The sequence below is a fragment of the Electrophorus electricus genome, chromosome 22, assembly GCF_041902795.1.
Source record: "Electrophorus electricus isolate QZ-2024a chromosome 22, ASM4190279v1, whole genome shotgun sequence".
Classification (NCBI taxonomy): Eukaryota; Metazoa; Chordata; class Actinopteri; order Gymnotiformes; family Gymnotidae; genus Electrophorus; species Electrophorus electricus.
This window is the reverse complement of record NC_137518.1, coordinates 2694936-2710843: the sequence shown is the minus strand read 5'-3', so window position 1 is coordinate 2710843 and position 15908 is coordinate 2694936. Positions and strand designations below refer to the sequence as shown.

Here is a 15908-nt window from a genome sequence, read left to right as displayed (position 1 = left end):
ACAGTATAATAACAGAATAAAGTCAACCTGCAACTCTTGCCAAGAAATGCTCTTTGGAATAGGTGATTTGGAAAATAACACCCTTCTTTCAGCAAGAGGATGGTTCACTTTTTCACCCCTAGCACAAAGGAGGGTATGAATTATGGTATTTAACCAATTCAGAAAAAGCCTTTCACTTTATATTTGTGTCATAGACTCGATACAGAAGAGAGAAGAGCTCTGAATTGTGCTTTTATGTCTTTGTTTACTGTAAGGAACTGAAAAAATATGCAAAACAAAACAAAGGTAACAGAAGTACATAAATCGACAGCTGAAGGCAACATTACTCTCAAAGTGGAAAGTAGCGAGTGTTCAGGAGTCGTTTGGCGACTGAAGTCCCGTCTGTGTTCTGTTTACGGTTTATTCTGCCCCCTTCCCAATTACTTAGACAGGCAATGACGTGAATCTTATATTTTATCTTCCCCACTCCTCATTCTAAACGTTATCATCAACGGGTCGTAAGAAGCGTCGTAAGGTTATTTGCTTATGTCATTATATTCAAATGCGCTTTAGTGCAGCTGTCTTTTAATCTGGCCATGGCAGCTTTTCTACTGAGAGTGAAATATTTTACACAACCTATTATAGTTATTCGTATGCCGAAAAATAATGCGTGTTTTGTCTACTCAACTGAGCCAATAAACATCATTTATGCATACTTCACCTGCCGAAAAAATAGAATAAAGTCTGATCGAATAATGATCGTGTTACTAAGTTTTACCTCCTTACCTGAAGACATCTTTTTACCAAAAAGGGGCCATTGTTTATCCAACAAGCACCAGTCTCAAGGTTTTCCATAATATCGAACAGTGTAACGACCATTCATCGATGATGCTGGAAAACAGCTCCCCTCTCTTGATTGACAGCAGGGGGAAGATTTAGGCGCAGGGTAGGTTGTCCTCACGCTTTTACAGCCCCAAGAACGGAAAACGCACCCATTCGGCTCCGATACATTTGGCCATTACGGACTCCGCGGCATTTCTGCGGCGATTTTGCTCGCCGCTGCGTGTTTCAGGAGCACTGCGAGCGATTAATCGGACGCCACGGCAAGCCCCCTTGTCTGCTCCGTTTGGTTTGGTCCAAACTTGGTCGGGATTGTAGTTCTCCGTGGATGACAGCGTGTCCATTCAGTCGCTCCGCGCCCGCGTCCGCTCTCGATGGCTTTCGGGCTCTGCTTTATCTGAATGACCGGACGTCTGATATTTTCTTCCTAAGCACCGATGATGGATATCGTATGGATTTTATGGATATTGCCTTCAGCGCTGGCTATTGAAGGTGAGCCGTGCGTTTTCGTGGGTTGGGGAACAACAGCCGGAGAGTTGCTGCTTTGAATAGCGTTTCACAAATATTTGCGAGTGTTCAATGAATACGCATCAATAAGATTACTGAAGAAGAAGAGTTAGTTTGAACCATAGATGAAGCTTTGGGCAAACACAGTTCCGTCCTTTCAGGTATGCTGTTTTGGGTTTTTTTTGGACTCGGCAGTCACGTACTACATTATAAATGTACATTTTACTCAGAACTGCGCGCCCGAAGGGTCCCCCCCTTCACCTCTAATAAACGGTGGCGTCTGCTGTGTTGGAGTTAAACCCTTTCATGTGCGAATAGTCGTTGTACATTATTCGTGGTGTCACGGGGGCTCTCTGCGCCGAATATTCGCCGTTACGCGCGAGTAAGCAGGATGCCGGACAATGAAACGAGCCTCGCAGGACAGAAGCGCACCGCGGCACCAGGTCAGACTGGAGCCGCGTCCCCTGCTTTTGGCAAACCGAGTCTACACGAGCAGGTAGAAAAGATCCCCGTGTGTTCAGCACTGTGACTGGTGGCTATGGTCTGGTGGCGTGGTCTGTCACGCATTAACATGCCGTGCCAAGAACTTACTCTTTCTTTTAAGCAAAGAAAATGAAATAATAATAATAATTATATATATATATATATATATATATATATATATATATATATATATATATATAATTTTTTTTTAGAGATATATTTCCAGTGGTTTTGTGAAAGAAAACTATTTTGAAGAATGCACATCAAAAAATATTTCCCAAAAAGCAAATAAAGAAATCTTGCTTTGAGATGAATAAATGTGGTCAGAGGTGAGGCAATCAAGAATAGTTTTATTTATATTCATATTTTGTGGCCCGCTGACAGCCCTGTGAGGCCCTGAACATCATGAATTTTATTTAACCGTAGAACAAAAAACTCTTGGATTATGAGTCATATCTGTGCAACACAAAGCTCTACGCTCCTGACTCCTGACGTGAGATGGCCTGGTCTGCTTCTCCTTGCACCTAAATGCCTTAGATCAGGTTTTAATAGTGTAGCATATTTTAAGTGCCATATTTCTTGCAGAGCAAAGCATAGCAAAGTTACCACTGCAAGGCTGTTTATAACAACACTTCAACTGTTATAGTTGCTTCTGGATTTCAAACACCTCGAGTGCTTCTGAGTAAAAGTGGATTATTTGGAAAGAGGTCAGGCCGTTTTGTCTCAGCCAACGACACCCCTGGGCCAACTCTTAAAAGATGTTTTTTTTTCCAGGAGTTTAAGTGTAAATGGATAATTATCATGCTGACATGTGTAACAGTGGTAATAAGATTTGTTTTGTTTTTTTATTTAAAAAAAAAAACAAAAAACAAACAAAAAAACCTTAAACCAGTACTGTATTATTACCTTTAAATAGACTACTTCTTACTTATCTGATACACTTGTGAGTTTTTGCAATGAAAACATTTTATAGCAGCAAGTGCCCTCAGAGGTCAAAGAATAGTTTTATTTGTGTTCACGTACCGTGGCCGTCTACGGGCACTGTGAGGCCCAGCTGAGGAAGCAGCATGTGGTCTCGTGCCGTGCACGGCTCCGAGGACACCTCCATCTTTTCTGCTGTTGCTGCCCGACGCTTATAAAAGACGCGACGTTCTTCAGGGTTTTCTTCTGTCTCTATTTAAGACCTCATAAAATGCTGCAGCAATAGAGTAAAGAATTATCAGCGTTATATTAGTGTACGTCCTGGGTTCTTGATTCGAGGCAGAAGCAAATTTTTTTTCCCTATAAAATCATTGGGGGTTTATTGCATTTATGAGTTGTATGTGAATTTTGAATAAAAATCAATATTTTACATCAGTTTTATTGCAATATAATATACAGCAGTTAGTCATGTTGGAATACCACCTTGTAATATTTTATGAAATTGCATCTAAATAGTACAATCATTTTATACAGTTATATGTTGAAATGGTGTTTTCTGAACACATTTTAAACACTATTTGCTGAGGATGGCATCAGCTGAATATGAGGATATTCTGTGGTTAACAGGCAGATTTTGCTTCTGTATTGGTGAATTCATGATATGCACAGATTTTCTCCCACTCTCAGTCACACTAACGTTCGGACCAGTGACTTTGACACGTTGGGGTTTCGCATACAAATTTACGAGTTGAAAACAAGGTCAGTATCGCTTCACTTCGTTTCAGAAAAAAGAGACATGGGGTAGCCATGATCACTTTAAATATTATTCTATGTAATAAATAAAATAAAGCTACCCACATCACTTCAAATTCAAAACGGGTAAGGGGTTAATGAAGGGATATTTTTTTCAACCTAACTACAGGTCTTGTCAAATGGTTGCTGTCCTTTTCGAATATGTGCAGTATGTTGGTTGGCCAAATATAAGCAGTATGTTCTGTATTTCCTGACCACTGTGCATGCAGACCAACTGCCCGAGCCGCCGCCTGTCTTCACTGCTCATTATGAGGGAGGCCGTGTCCCTGAGTGGCGTGGTGGTCTCCCGCGGTGCGCGGCCCCTCTTCAGCTCGAGAAGCGTGAAGGCACGGCACTTGAGCATGCAAGGCCTCCATTTGAGAACCGCCCAAGAGATAAGACAGACAGCTTTCCACCGATAGGTGACTTGTTGGATGTGTTCCATGGGATGTCGTCCGTCTCGGCGGCGCTGAAGTTCTTCCCTGCCTTTGGCCTTCTCTCATATCGAAGGGAAGCAGGCTGCGTCTCGCTGAAGTCAGGACTGTGTGGGTTCAGTTCGTGGAGCTTTGGTTAAATGAAAGTATGTCCAGTATGTAAATACATAAAAATCTGTTGATGCTTATATTTGCCTAAGTGCATTAAATATTATAATTGTCTAGGAACATCAAATGGCAGTGCATCTTAGTAAATTATAGGATCAAGCACAATGGTATATGATTACATATTTAATTTACAACATTTAAACTGGGAGAAACATGCTGCGTGGTGTGTGCTGTGTAACTTCTCACTCCATGTGACAAGGTTCCATCTCAATTAAGGCCATTATAAATATTGTGTTTCTCTAATTCTAAGTGATTTGTCTCTTGGTAGTCAGGTTTGGCACGTTATATTGCTTTTTAATGAGGGTTTCTGGTTTCGCATATTTCCAAATAGCAAAAAAAAAAAAAAAAAACATGATACATTGGCATGGGTCTGAAATATACCAGCGTCTAGAAAACATCATGGTTTTAGGTATTTTTACACAATCTTGGTATTTCCTTCCCAAAGCAATGGCAGAGATTTATTTTTATAGGTAAGACGTGAGCCATCCAAAATAATTGATTCACCTCCATGCACTCCCGTGTCTCGTCTGAGCTGAATTCGTCCGAGTTGTCCCGAGCCGCTTCGTGATGTTCCCTGATGCTGTTTCCTATCAGCGAGAGCAGACTGATTGTAAATGAGTCGTGGCCATGTGGGCGACGGTACAAAGCACACGTAGCTCTTTCAAATGTCTGGAGACCCGGTGCCATAAAATGTCAACAGAAACGTACAGGCACGCAGTGGGGCTGGACTCGGGCTGCTTCTGAGGTGTTTTTTTTCCAACCTGAAAATACTTTTGACAGTAGTAACTAGGTCACATATCTCTCGCCATTTCTGACCTTTATATATTTTAAAATTTAAGCTTTTTAATAATAGTCTAAACTGGGTGATCTATTGTATATACATGGATCATAATTAGCAGTTGTATTTAACATCCAAGCGACAGCCTTTAAATTACACTGAATCCTAAACATCACGAAAAATCCATAAGTCCCCATTAAATTTTTTTTTTTAGCTTTTTGTGAGAAAGCACTGTTCAGTGAAGCGTTTAAGATCTATTGCCATAACAGTCTGAAGAACACACATAGAGAGGGCAAGATGATGAAAGCTATTGTTTGATAACTGTTGCTAGCTGTTTTCGGCCACTTCCGTCCCGAAATGCCTGCCAAGTTCGAATAATCTGCTTTCAGATGTAAATGCGGGCTGCCTGCTTCCAACTGTACACAGAGTGTAGGCCGCCGAGTCGTAAGCCTACACACACACTGCATGCTTTTTTGGAAGGGTAACAAAAGCCAGAGCATTTTTAGGGTTGTGTGTGTGTGTGTGTGTGTTTTGTGCCTGTTGCGTTGCGCGTGTATGGATTTGTGCGTGCGTGCGTGCGTTGGCGGGGGGGGGGGGGGAATGGTATTAGGTAAAGGTAGAACTAGCAGATGCTCACAGCGCTGTGTTTTCACCATCAGGCAGCTGAGCAGACGTGGGCCGACCATCTCAAACACCTACCCCCCCCCCCCCCCCCCCCCCCACACACACACCTACCCCCCCGCCTCCACAGTGGGTTTCATAAAGGCTCCGTTCCCACTCGGCGCCTAATCCACGCTGCCTGCCGTTCTGCCATTGTAACTCTGCATGCAAAATTTCAATTAGTGCTGGTACCAGTTGTTTCTCTGGTGAACCGCCGTCGAATTTCACCGTATCACTATAGTCTTGGTATTTTCAACCGTGAATTCTTTGAAAATAGGTAAAAGGGTACAGGCAACAGCTGTTCACGGCGGTAGTTTGGCTTCATTTAAAACAACTTTCTGTTTTTGCCAGGCTTGTGCTCATTTCGTAGACCTTCTAAAATACTTTCATAACATAGTGCGCGACCAGTAGGGGGCGCTGAAAATAATGCATGTCTCTCAGGGAAAATGGTGACTTGCTGCAGTTTACAGTATTACTGTATTACTCCATTACACGCACATGCATATACAAACAAAACAAAAAAACCTATTTGGATACAGTTTTAATAATGTACAGGATAGTTCTGAACCGTGTAGGGAGAACTCTTGTTGTTAACACCCAATCTAGCCACAGTCTCACGACCCCCTACACCACATGTAACATAACCTGCGATTATTTTTTACGATGAAACGTTACCTTTGAGCATAATAGCGAGCTGCATCGGTCGTGTCCAGACGTTTCGCCCGGCGCATTCTGTGAGCAGGAACGTAAAGGGAGATTCCAGTGGGCAGGATGGATCAGTTGCTTCCCCTGCGACATTCCTGCCCTTCGCATCGAGCTGTGCAGTGATATCATAGCCCCCCCCACGCCACACCGAGACCACCGAAATCAATCTCCCTTCAAAGCTCAGCCTTCTCCTTTTAATGAATCACGGGCACACAGCGCCATCATAAACACGTGCTGTTTGCTAAAACACGACACACTCTGCAGATGGTAGTCAACTCTCGGTTTTGATGTGTGAGTGAAAAAGGGCCAGAATTGCTCTAATTGCATGGCAGTGCATGTCAGAAGTTTTCTCAGAGTGTTATTATTTGACTCGTGGGCAAGTTGTCACCCGTTCGCAATTGACGTCCTGGCCTTAGCACCACCAGAAGCAACGTTCTCCTTTCAGCAAGCAGTGAGGCCTTTTCAGTTGGAATTTTTTAAAATCATTTCTTAAAAAGATTTATGTAGCGCCTTGGGCAAGACTCTTTACGAAGGGCAGACACCGTAGCGCGGGGCTGCCTTTCAGATGCCTTCCGACCGGGCAGAGTCACCAGGGCCGTTTAGATTCCACTTCAGTTTCCACAGTGAAACTGCATCAGGTCCAGACACTGACGCAGGGCCCTGGCCTGGCTGATGTCAAGACTGGCCTGTCATATGGCGGGAGTTTGTTTCTCTGATGATGCTAGCAGGCAGTGCTTTGTAGTGGAAGGAACATTGATTGCTTTCACATGGCCCCAGTTAGCCCTTGTGCCAACCCGGTAGCTGTGCAGCGTGGAAAAATTATTAGCGAGCACAGTTTGGTTAATTCTCGGTCAGTCCAGATCTCGATCTCAGAAACGGATTACTTCCACAGAAGGCTGAGCAGAGAAGCGTTGGCGACAGATAAGTGTCTGTGACACAAAGCATTCAGGAGAGAAGCGATGCATTTTTCATTTAACATCACTTCTGTTAAATTGTGGGCTTATACTGAAAAACTGGCTCTGGCTGAAAGGAGTATACCCATTACTCCCTGGAGTCATGGAGTAGGACTCCACAAACTCCCTTTGTATCAACCTGGGGACTCCATGGAATTGGGAACAAATGAGACCTATATGTTACTGATTCCTTTTCTCAACTAAAGATCCATTAAAGGCGGAGCCGTGGGCCTTGTGGATTTTAGGCGATGTTTTTTTTCTTAAAATGGTCAAACGATAGCTGTCTTGTTTCACCTTGGGCCGCTAATCGTTTCAGTATGCAAAAAAAGTGACTTGTCCGCCCTCCGAACTTAATTATGTCTAGGAACATTGCGATCGTTCTTTGCACAAGCGCAAGTGTTAAGGTGTACGTGACCCATATAATTCCACATAATATATAAAATCGTACTTTAGCAACAGAGATTATTTTTTGGCCTAGTTTTTTTTGCTGTTTTTTTTAAACTATGTGTGCTAGCAGTGACCAGATGCAAACTGAAACGCTCCGTTCTATTCACAGGCCCCTGTGAAACGCGTTCCAAATGAAACGTGGCCAAAAGTCGTAAGTGATGGGGTTGGCCGTGCAGATGCACGCCGGTAATATTCATTGCTTGTTTATATAATGTAATGCCTGCCCATTGCATTTTCCAAGTGCAGATCACGAAAACTCACATGAGAGGGCCCGGGCGCAGCTGGCGATTTTTGTGTGTGTGTGTGTGTGTGTGTGGGTTCCTCTGTCCCAAACTGTGATCCCTTGCCGGAGAGGCATTATTTGTTTTCACTGCTCGCTGCTGCACGCAGGACCACGCGCTGTGATTTTTTACAGGCCGCGTGCAGCACTTCGAGCAGTTTCGCTAATGAAGTTTTACTTGGCTTGTTGCGTTTTGGGGCTAATTAAAAGAGTACAGTCACATCAGTTCAGCTCTCCCGATAAGGGCTCCCAGCAGCTGGGCCTCTGTTCCACTTTTTTTTTACAGTTGCCTATGATAGATTTGTTTTAAAAATACGTGACAGCTTTGGTGACCCTCATCCAAAAACACCCCCTCCAGACACACACACACGCTCTCTGGATTAGTGTGTTGTCTCCCACAGACCTGTGCTTTCTCAGGGCCGAAATAAGTCTGATTACGACCTCACGTGCGCAACAGCGGGACTCACACACGACTCACGGCCCCAGTTAGTCAAATTTTTGGGCCCAGCGATGCCCTTGTTGGTACCCCTCTCTCATGTGGTTTGTCTAGCGCATACAGTGCGTCCTCCCTTGGGATGATCACAGGGACGGTTTTTGTTATGGCAACCCTGGGCCATGTCACTCAGAATACAGGGCTGTCGTGCCAGCTTTTCTGTATGATCTACACAACAAAAAGGAAAAGAAATGTAGGCAAGAAAACTACAAAATCAAACTGGAACAGTTTGTTACAGAAACAGCACCATTCTTCCGTTTTTAGACCAAGCACGAGATGTGCTTATTACTTATTATATTATTATTATTATTATTACTTATTCTAATATCATTGTTATATGAATCACTAGCCTGAATATAAATTAAACTCTAAATTGTCAGTGCTAGTAAAATAATGCATAAAATACACCCAAACCCTATATAGTATTCAACAGAGAAGTGAATACATAGTCAATCACACAAAATAATTCTATAAAAAATATTTTAATGGACTACAATAGAGTTTTTGTCAAGATCATAATACAGAATTATTGAATTACCCAGAATCACCTGTGTCAATGTCACGATCAGATTATATCTTCTATTATGTTTGTGTCTTCTCGTCTGTTCTCCTCGAGGGTGAAAGTAAACAAGGCAGAGAACTATTTAACAATTAGTTACCCACAGATTGCCAGCAGTGTGTTAAAAGCCCGGTGTTGCAGTTCACTGCTCCAAAGTGTAAGTTTTCCACATAACACTCCCATCAAGGAAGGGCAGAGAAACTGATCCAGGAAGTCAAGTCCCAGGAACTCAGTATGACCTACTGAAACCTGAACCGACCGAGGCCTGAACCATTGAAGCCTGCACTAGCGAAGCCTGAACTACTGCAGCCTTAACCTGCTGTGGCGTAAGGACTGGCGACTTGGTGTGCACCGTCCCCGCCGGGACACACCAACTGACCTTTATATTCAACTAGTGTTGAGGGGTGCAGTTTTAGCCCTTTGAACTGCAGTGGCGCTAACACCACCCTCGGTCCCACAGTCTCTCCTCTCTAGAAGGGCAGACGGCTTCGTTTAATAGACCCTCTTTTCTGTGCGGGTGACAGAGGTCTTTACGGGCCTGCGTCGTTTCTGGAAGTGGGAATAAAATCGCTTGCCTCCCTGAGCTGCCCGTTACCAGGTTTTTGGCAGACACTCGTTGTCAGAGATAGGGGGCAGACCCCACCAACCACTGACTGACGCTAAGCCATTCGGCACGCTTTCAGAGCGACGTGTTATTGGTCGTCCCTGTCTTGTTCTGTCCTGCACGGGGCTGTGGTCGCGCATGGAACCCACATGTGGCCCTCCTGTGTGGAGAGGTCTTCTCTCTGAACTGCAATCTATTGTCGTAAGCACACGGGTTGGACTTGAGAAGCTTTAGAGCCACATGTCAGGAGGCTAATTTAGAGGAATTTTCCTCTATGTCTGTAATTACGACGCTCGCTGTACTCTGGCGAATCAGATTGTAGGTAAATAAATCAAGCTTTAGCCATCGATCCGTGACTATATAAGCATCGCCTGTCAGTAGAGTGTGCATTTGCATTCCCTGTCAGGCCCTGTTAATGTCTGCCTTCACATCTCACTCTGTTTGTTTTCCTGCATGTCTGAGACTGTTTTGGCAACACAGCGCGAGATGGAATAGCTCTGGTGTGTGTGTGTGTGTGTGGGTATACCTCTTCATATGATTAGCACTCCTGCGCCCACTCACAGTGCTCCACTGACCCTATTAGTTAATCCACACGCTGCGATCTTCCTAACGTCAATGACGTGTGGACAGTAGCAAAAAAAGAACTCTTCCCAAGTGCAACCTTTCCCACATCTTTCCTTCATTAATGTTTTTCAAATGTATGACTGACCTCAGCGGCGTCTGCGTGCTCTGAGACAGTAACAGGCCTGTGCACATGAAGGGACTCCGTAGGACGCACCGACTGTGGAAACTGCCTCTTGTAAACGAGGCAGGCTAATTAAATGAGCCTCTCGCTCAGAGACAACGCGTGGCAGGGAAGAGGCAGTGTCACGGCTGCAGGTATTTGTTTGCATATAATTCCATTAGCTTGGCACACCGGGAATTAACAGAGATAATGGAGTGACTCACCCCCGTGGCTGGTACACGACTGCTCTCAGACTGGAGAAGGCAATTCTCCGAACAGCAGGACTCAGTAATTCAAAAGAGATCAAGGACACATTTCATTCTTCCTTTAAATTCATACTTTTTTGAATCCATTTCTTCTTTTATTTACTTATTGTTCGAGCGGATTTAGTTGTAGTGCAGATTACAATTTGATGTTAATTTTCTAAATAAGAAAGAAAAGAAAAGATTCAAAACCTTTATGTTGATACTGCAATAATAAGAAAAGGGCGCTGCGTTATCTAGAGAGCGAAGACGGAGCGCTGCAGCTGAAGAACTCTTCAGGCTTTTTTCCTTGAGGGTTAATTAACTCTGGTTCGATAAGTCTGAACTGCCCTGAGGTGGAGCCGTGAATATTCCGGGCAAAATGAGCCATGGTAAGCTGGTAAGATCTGAGGGATTTTGGATTCACAGGGTGGGCTGTAACAGATTCTAGGTTATCTGCACATTTTCCCGAGTCTTTGAGGCCTTTGTGTGTGCTTTCCAGAAGGCTGCTAGTCACTTGGCCTTCCTCATAAAGTCTCTCCTCCTCTTCGGAATGTTCTCGCATTGTCCCTTGATGTAGCTTTCGTGACGCATTTTTACAATGTGAATTGCAAGTTAATAATTTTGCATTTATTCGTAGATCTTAAGTACATTCAGCCGAATGCAAATTTGAGTACGAGAAGCCTTTAGAATGCTAAACAACTGATTATTTGTGCTTGGCCCTATCAATTAGAATGCAGTTCAGAGCCACGGCCATCATCAACTCTGTGAACTCTCCAAAGCTTGAGGCACTGGGAGGATTTTATGAAGTCTGAGTAATGAGTGGTCATTAGTGCTTGCTTTTTGCAGTGTGAGTCCAGAATCACACACACACAGACACACACACACACACACACACACACGCACACCCATGCAAACATGCGCACAAACAAGCATACAAACACAGTCATACGTGAAAACATGTACACGCACACACGCACACGCACACAAACAAATACACTCTCACTTTCTCTCTCACACTCTTTCTCTTTCTCTCTCTCCCTCACATACACACACACACACACACACACACACACATGGAAATTGAACTCAAAATTTGCTGAAATCAGTGTATTAGTGGAGAAGGGAAGAGACCTCAGTCAATCAGACCTCGCTTATGTGTATTTCTGCACATTGTGCCTTTCGGACTCACACGGCCCCTTCCATTCTCAGTCCTGTCCAGATTTTTCTGCAGCAGTGTGGGCCTGTACACCCACGAGCTCCACCCCGCCAAAACCACGAGAATCTGCCAGCGTGCGTTAAGCACCGACTGGGACTTGGACTACCGCAGCCTGGCCTGTACCGGACTTGCACGGCTCACTGAAACCGCAGCGAAATGCAGGAATCCGAGGTGTTCATTTACCACCAGCCTTCCACAAGCGCCCGCCTTTCAGACAGAAGATCTACAGGGCCCCTCGAGACACTCCGCGGAGATCCGCAGCGACCCGCCCGGGCCTGCGCAATAAATCGAACCAGCAGCACAACACGGGTCAACGTGTGAAACATTGCTGTTCCCTCCGAATGCTGAATGGTGTATTCAGCTGCAGTTAACACAAGCTGTTGTGCGTCTGAGCTGAGGCACCCTACCCATTTACCCACAATCCCACAGTGCCATATCCAGCAACAACGGCCGCCTCGCCGTGGATGCCGGGCACCGCCGGCGCCATCTCACTGGGAGGCGGCGATTACGCCCCGCCTGACTGAAAAGCTCCGGGATCATCTGTAAATTGGATCTCTCCTTGGTAGTTTTTTTTTTTATCCGAGCTCTCATCGCTTGTGTGGCTCCCACCTCTGCCGTTCCTATCGCAAAGCGTAGCAGGGTTAATCAGTCTGGGGAAATAAACATTCCTATCCAGTCAATTTCCCCTGTTTATGAAACGGCACTCCCTGGGGGAGTGGCTCGCATATCAATTACACCACCGTGTGACCTGATTTCTCTTTTGTTCTCCGTTACGAGCGTGAAGTCTCCGGCCTCAAGCACTGGCAGAACGGGCTCGGCCCGGTTAAGAGACGCGGTTCCGTGGAGCCTCCGCTCTGCTTCCCGAGCCGGGCCAGTCCTCATCTCCCTGCCGTCCTGCCGTTTTTGTGCCGCACGCTTTTTGCTACTGATCCGAGCCTTCAGTCTCACGAAGCTTTTCCTCATGCTCCGTTTGGCCATGCACCACTGTATTATGTCTGTCAGTCAGAGTTTTTTTTCTTTCATTGTTAGATTAAGCAGTGTGTCATTAAGGGGGAGTGTGTGTGTGCGTGTGTGTGTCGGGTGGGCGGGGGGGTGTATTAATCTACAGATCATGTTTCAGAATTGTTACGGTCGCGGGAGCTCTGGAGATGACTAAAAGCTTCTCCAAACTTAACGCGCTTTTGAGCAGCTGGTGACATGAAGATCTCCTTCCGTTGCAGCCAGATTGTCTCTAGATGCGTTTCCTCTCCGTCTCTCTCTCTCTCTCTCTCTCTCTCTCACTTTTTCTGGGATTGTGGTGAAAAGTGGCAGACACATTGCGTGCATGTGGTAACTGAATGACTCCCTCGATGGGCTCCGTCAGAAAGACTGCCATAAGGATTGATTGGAAAAACATGTCTGGGATTATACCCCATTCCTTTTTTCCATGTTCAGATTTGGGTAAAGTATGTATCAGTTTAAAATTTTTTATTTTTTTTTATGTAAACATTCTTACGGTGCACCTACCTGAGTTTCTGAATCCTGGGCACTTTTGATTGATGCGTCTCCTCTAAATTCAACAAAGTGCCCTCTGCTGTCCCGGAAGAGGAATGAGCTCGGGACTCCTCCTCCTGCACCACGTCAGATGGTCCTTTGTGTGGAGCATATGGCCCAGGCTGTTGCGCGTAACGTGTGGCTGGCTGATGGAACACCTGCAGAACTGGCCTTGGAGGCATGTTCGTTCTGCCGCAGCCTCTGTGGGAGCAGGAGCCTCGCAGGCAGATTAGCGGAAGAGGTGTGAACACAGGGTCACGGGCTTGGGCAGCCTTTGAACCCTCTACCACCAAAAGCCGACGCCTTTGGGTTCAGGAACACGACCCAGTGTATTAGTTGAGCCTTTACCATAAAGGTTCATTGTTCTGCATAAAGTCATGCATTAAACTCACACTTCTGTAACCCTTGAAGTGCTAAAGCTGTTCTTTGGCTGGTGACATTTCCTAAAAAAGACAGCAGGGAGACATCGATGCCCATGTTTAACATTAACGTGCTGATAACATTTGACACATTTTAGCACTTGGATTCACACTTGCCCCACTTTGCCAAGACGGCCGCCTCACTGATGCGGTCCAAACCTTTGAAAGATTTTAAAAGGGCAACAAACAAATCACGGCTCTGCCAATTCCTCCAGCAGTCTGCCAATTTGTTACCACTTTTATACTGCTTGCTCATTTTTAAAAGCCAAACCCTCCTATTGCACAAATCAGCCTGAAACCTCTAAAAGGTTTCTGATAAACAACAGCCATCACAGAGAGATTTACGCTATTTAAACTCAGGAAAGAAGGTGACGGGATGAATGTCTGTGCTGGAAAGAAGAGGAAAATGAGACTCCCCCCCCCCCCCCCAGCTAGTCTTTGCCCTCGAGCAAGGATTAGTGTTGTCTTGTATGCTGCTTTATCCACCGAACGATGCTTTTATCCTTCAACTCCTTAGCCACCTCTACCTGCCATCGTAGGTGATGTTACCGTACCCCCCGTTACCGTGACACCATGTCTCTTACACTTCCGCTCTTCGGGGCCGTGCGTTTAGGTCGCGTTTTGTCCAAAAGCCTGGCTGTGATCGCTAGCTGTCACGTGACTGCGGCTGGTTAACCGTTTTACAGACGTGAATGTTCTGATCCACCAGCATCACATCACGGTACTGTCGTGTAGTTTAATCAGACCTGCATGACCGCTTCACCTTACTGTGATTAGGGCTTGGCAATGCGGCTAAATTAACACTGCGATCACTTTGACCTAAAATTGTGATATTTGATATATCAAGAGACCTTAATTACTGAAGGCAGATCTCAGCACTACAATGTCATTGTAAACCATGGTTTAATTTCATAGAAGTCACATAGAAGTGTAATTTCAAGAAGTTCTAAACTCGGTATGTATTTATTTTCAAAATATTATTATAAAACATTTGAGAAGGCGAAAAGGAACAACATGCTTGTTTTTGGCAGTTTGTATCTCATTGTCTTATTTATCCGATTCTATATATTGTGTTTCATGTTCCCTTCTTTACTGACAGCCAGATATTCTCTCGTTCTCAGTTCGTTTTGTATATGGCCAAGCTATTTTTATATTGGCAACAGTTTCCATCCAAGATAAAAAAATAAAGAAATTGTCTACGAAAAATGTTAAAACCCTGTGAAAGTTTTATTGAATGGAAAGGGCATTTGTTGGGTAATATTTTACAGATAAAAAACAAAACAAAACAAAAAAACTCTCCTTTTTACTTTAGCATGTAGTTGATAAAGGCTTGCGGTTGTTGTAGCTGCACAAGGATTTTGTGTCGCGATGGGATTTTCGTCACGTGGCTCTTCCAGAACTCACCCACAAAACAAACCCCAGCAGGCAAAGTGCGCAGAACAGAGGCTGTATCGTGGAGGAGTCGACAACCGTCCCCAGTTTCACTGGAAAAGTGAAGGGGGCACTATCAAAGAAACACCAGTACCCTTCAGGATTGGATAGATTCATAAATATAATAAATAAGCATAATAAATAGAATAAATACGACCGTATACATGTGCGTAAATGTGGACCATGGCACATTAAAGGCACTTTGCAGGCTTATTATTAGCTGAAACATAAACCAATCGGCCAGTAAACTCGCCCGCCTGGTGGATGCTTGTTTGCCTTCCTTTAGTAGGCTTTGAAAATGTCAGCGAAGCCAAAGCAAAGTGTGTACACTTTACAGTAAACGCATGAAATGCTGGAAATGCGTCTTCGCGTTTCCGTCTGACGAAACCAAACAAAATGCACTTTTTTTTTTCATTTTTATTTCAGTTTGTGCAACATGTACAAAACTCCGATCAAAACAGTCCCAGGTGTACAGACCGATAGGGCTCTGTTGTAAATATACGTATATAAAGAAGTCCTGGGCAGGGTTGTTGTAATCTATGTAATATAATGTGATGCTAACCAGAGTACCATTAAGTTCATCACGTCTGTAAGTAACGCTTACTTAAAACTTCACTCCGACACGTGTGCGCGCCTTGTGTGTTGTATGTCTAAGAATACACCTGTCAAGTAGCTCCGTTCAACAAATCTCCTGCCTACAGTTCAGTTCAGTCTTTTTATTTTTTTATCGGCTGTTA

General features: G+C 44.5%; 1 protein-coding gene and 1 long non-coding RNA gene across 2 annotated transcripts in view; one reads left to right on the top strand and one right to left on the bottom strand.

The window, feature by feature from the left end:
* The first annotated feature begins 757 nt into the window (after nucleotides 1-757).
* ephb2b (eph receptor B2b) overlaps nucleotides 758-15908 on the top strand; it is a 129412-nt gene continuing 114261 nt past the window's right edge. Inside the window, exon 1 of the mRNA XM_027024339.3 lies at nucleotides 758-1311. Within this exon, the coding sequence (XP_026880140.2) occupies nucleotides 1257-1311 (55 nt within the window). The 5' untranslated portion in view covers nucleotides 758-1256. The remainder of the gene's footprint in view (nucleotides 1312-15908) is intronic.
* Nucleotides 2171-9442, bottom strand: LOC145653119 (uncharacterized). Its single transcript, XR_014119451.1, has 3 exons — nucleotides 6238-9442; nucleotides 4629-4711; nucleotides 2171-4086 (listed from the first exon to the last, which is right to left on the bottom strand). It is a non-coding gene; the product is annotated as an uncharacterized LOC145653119 (long non-coding RNA).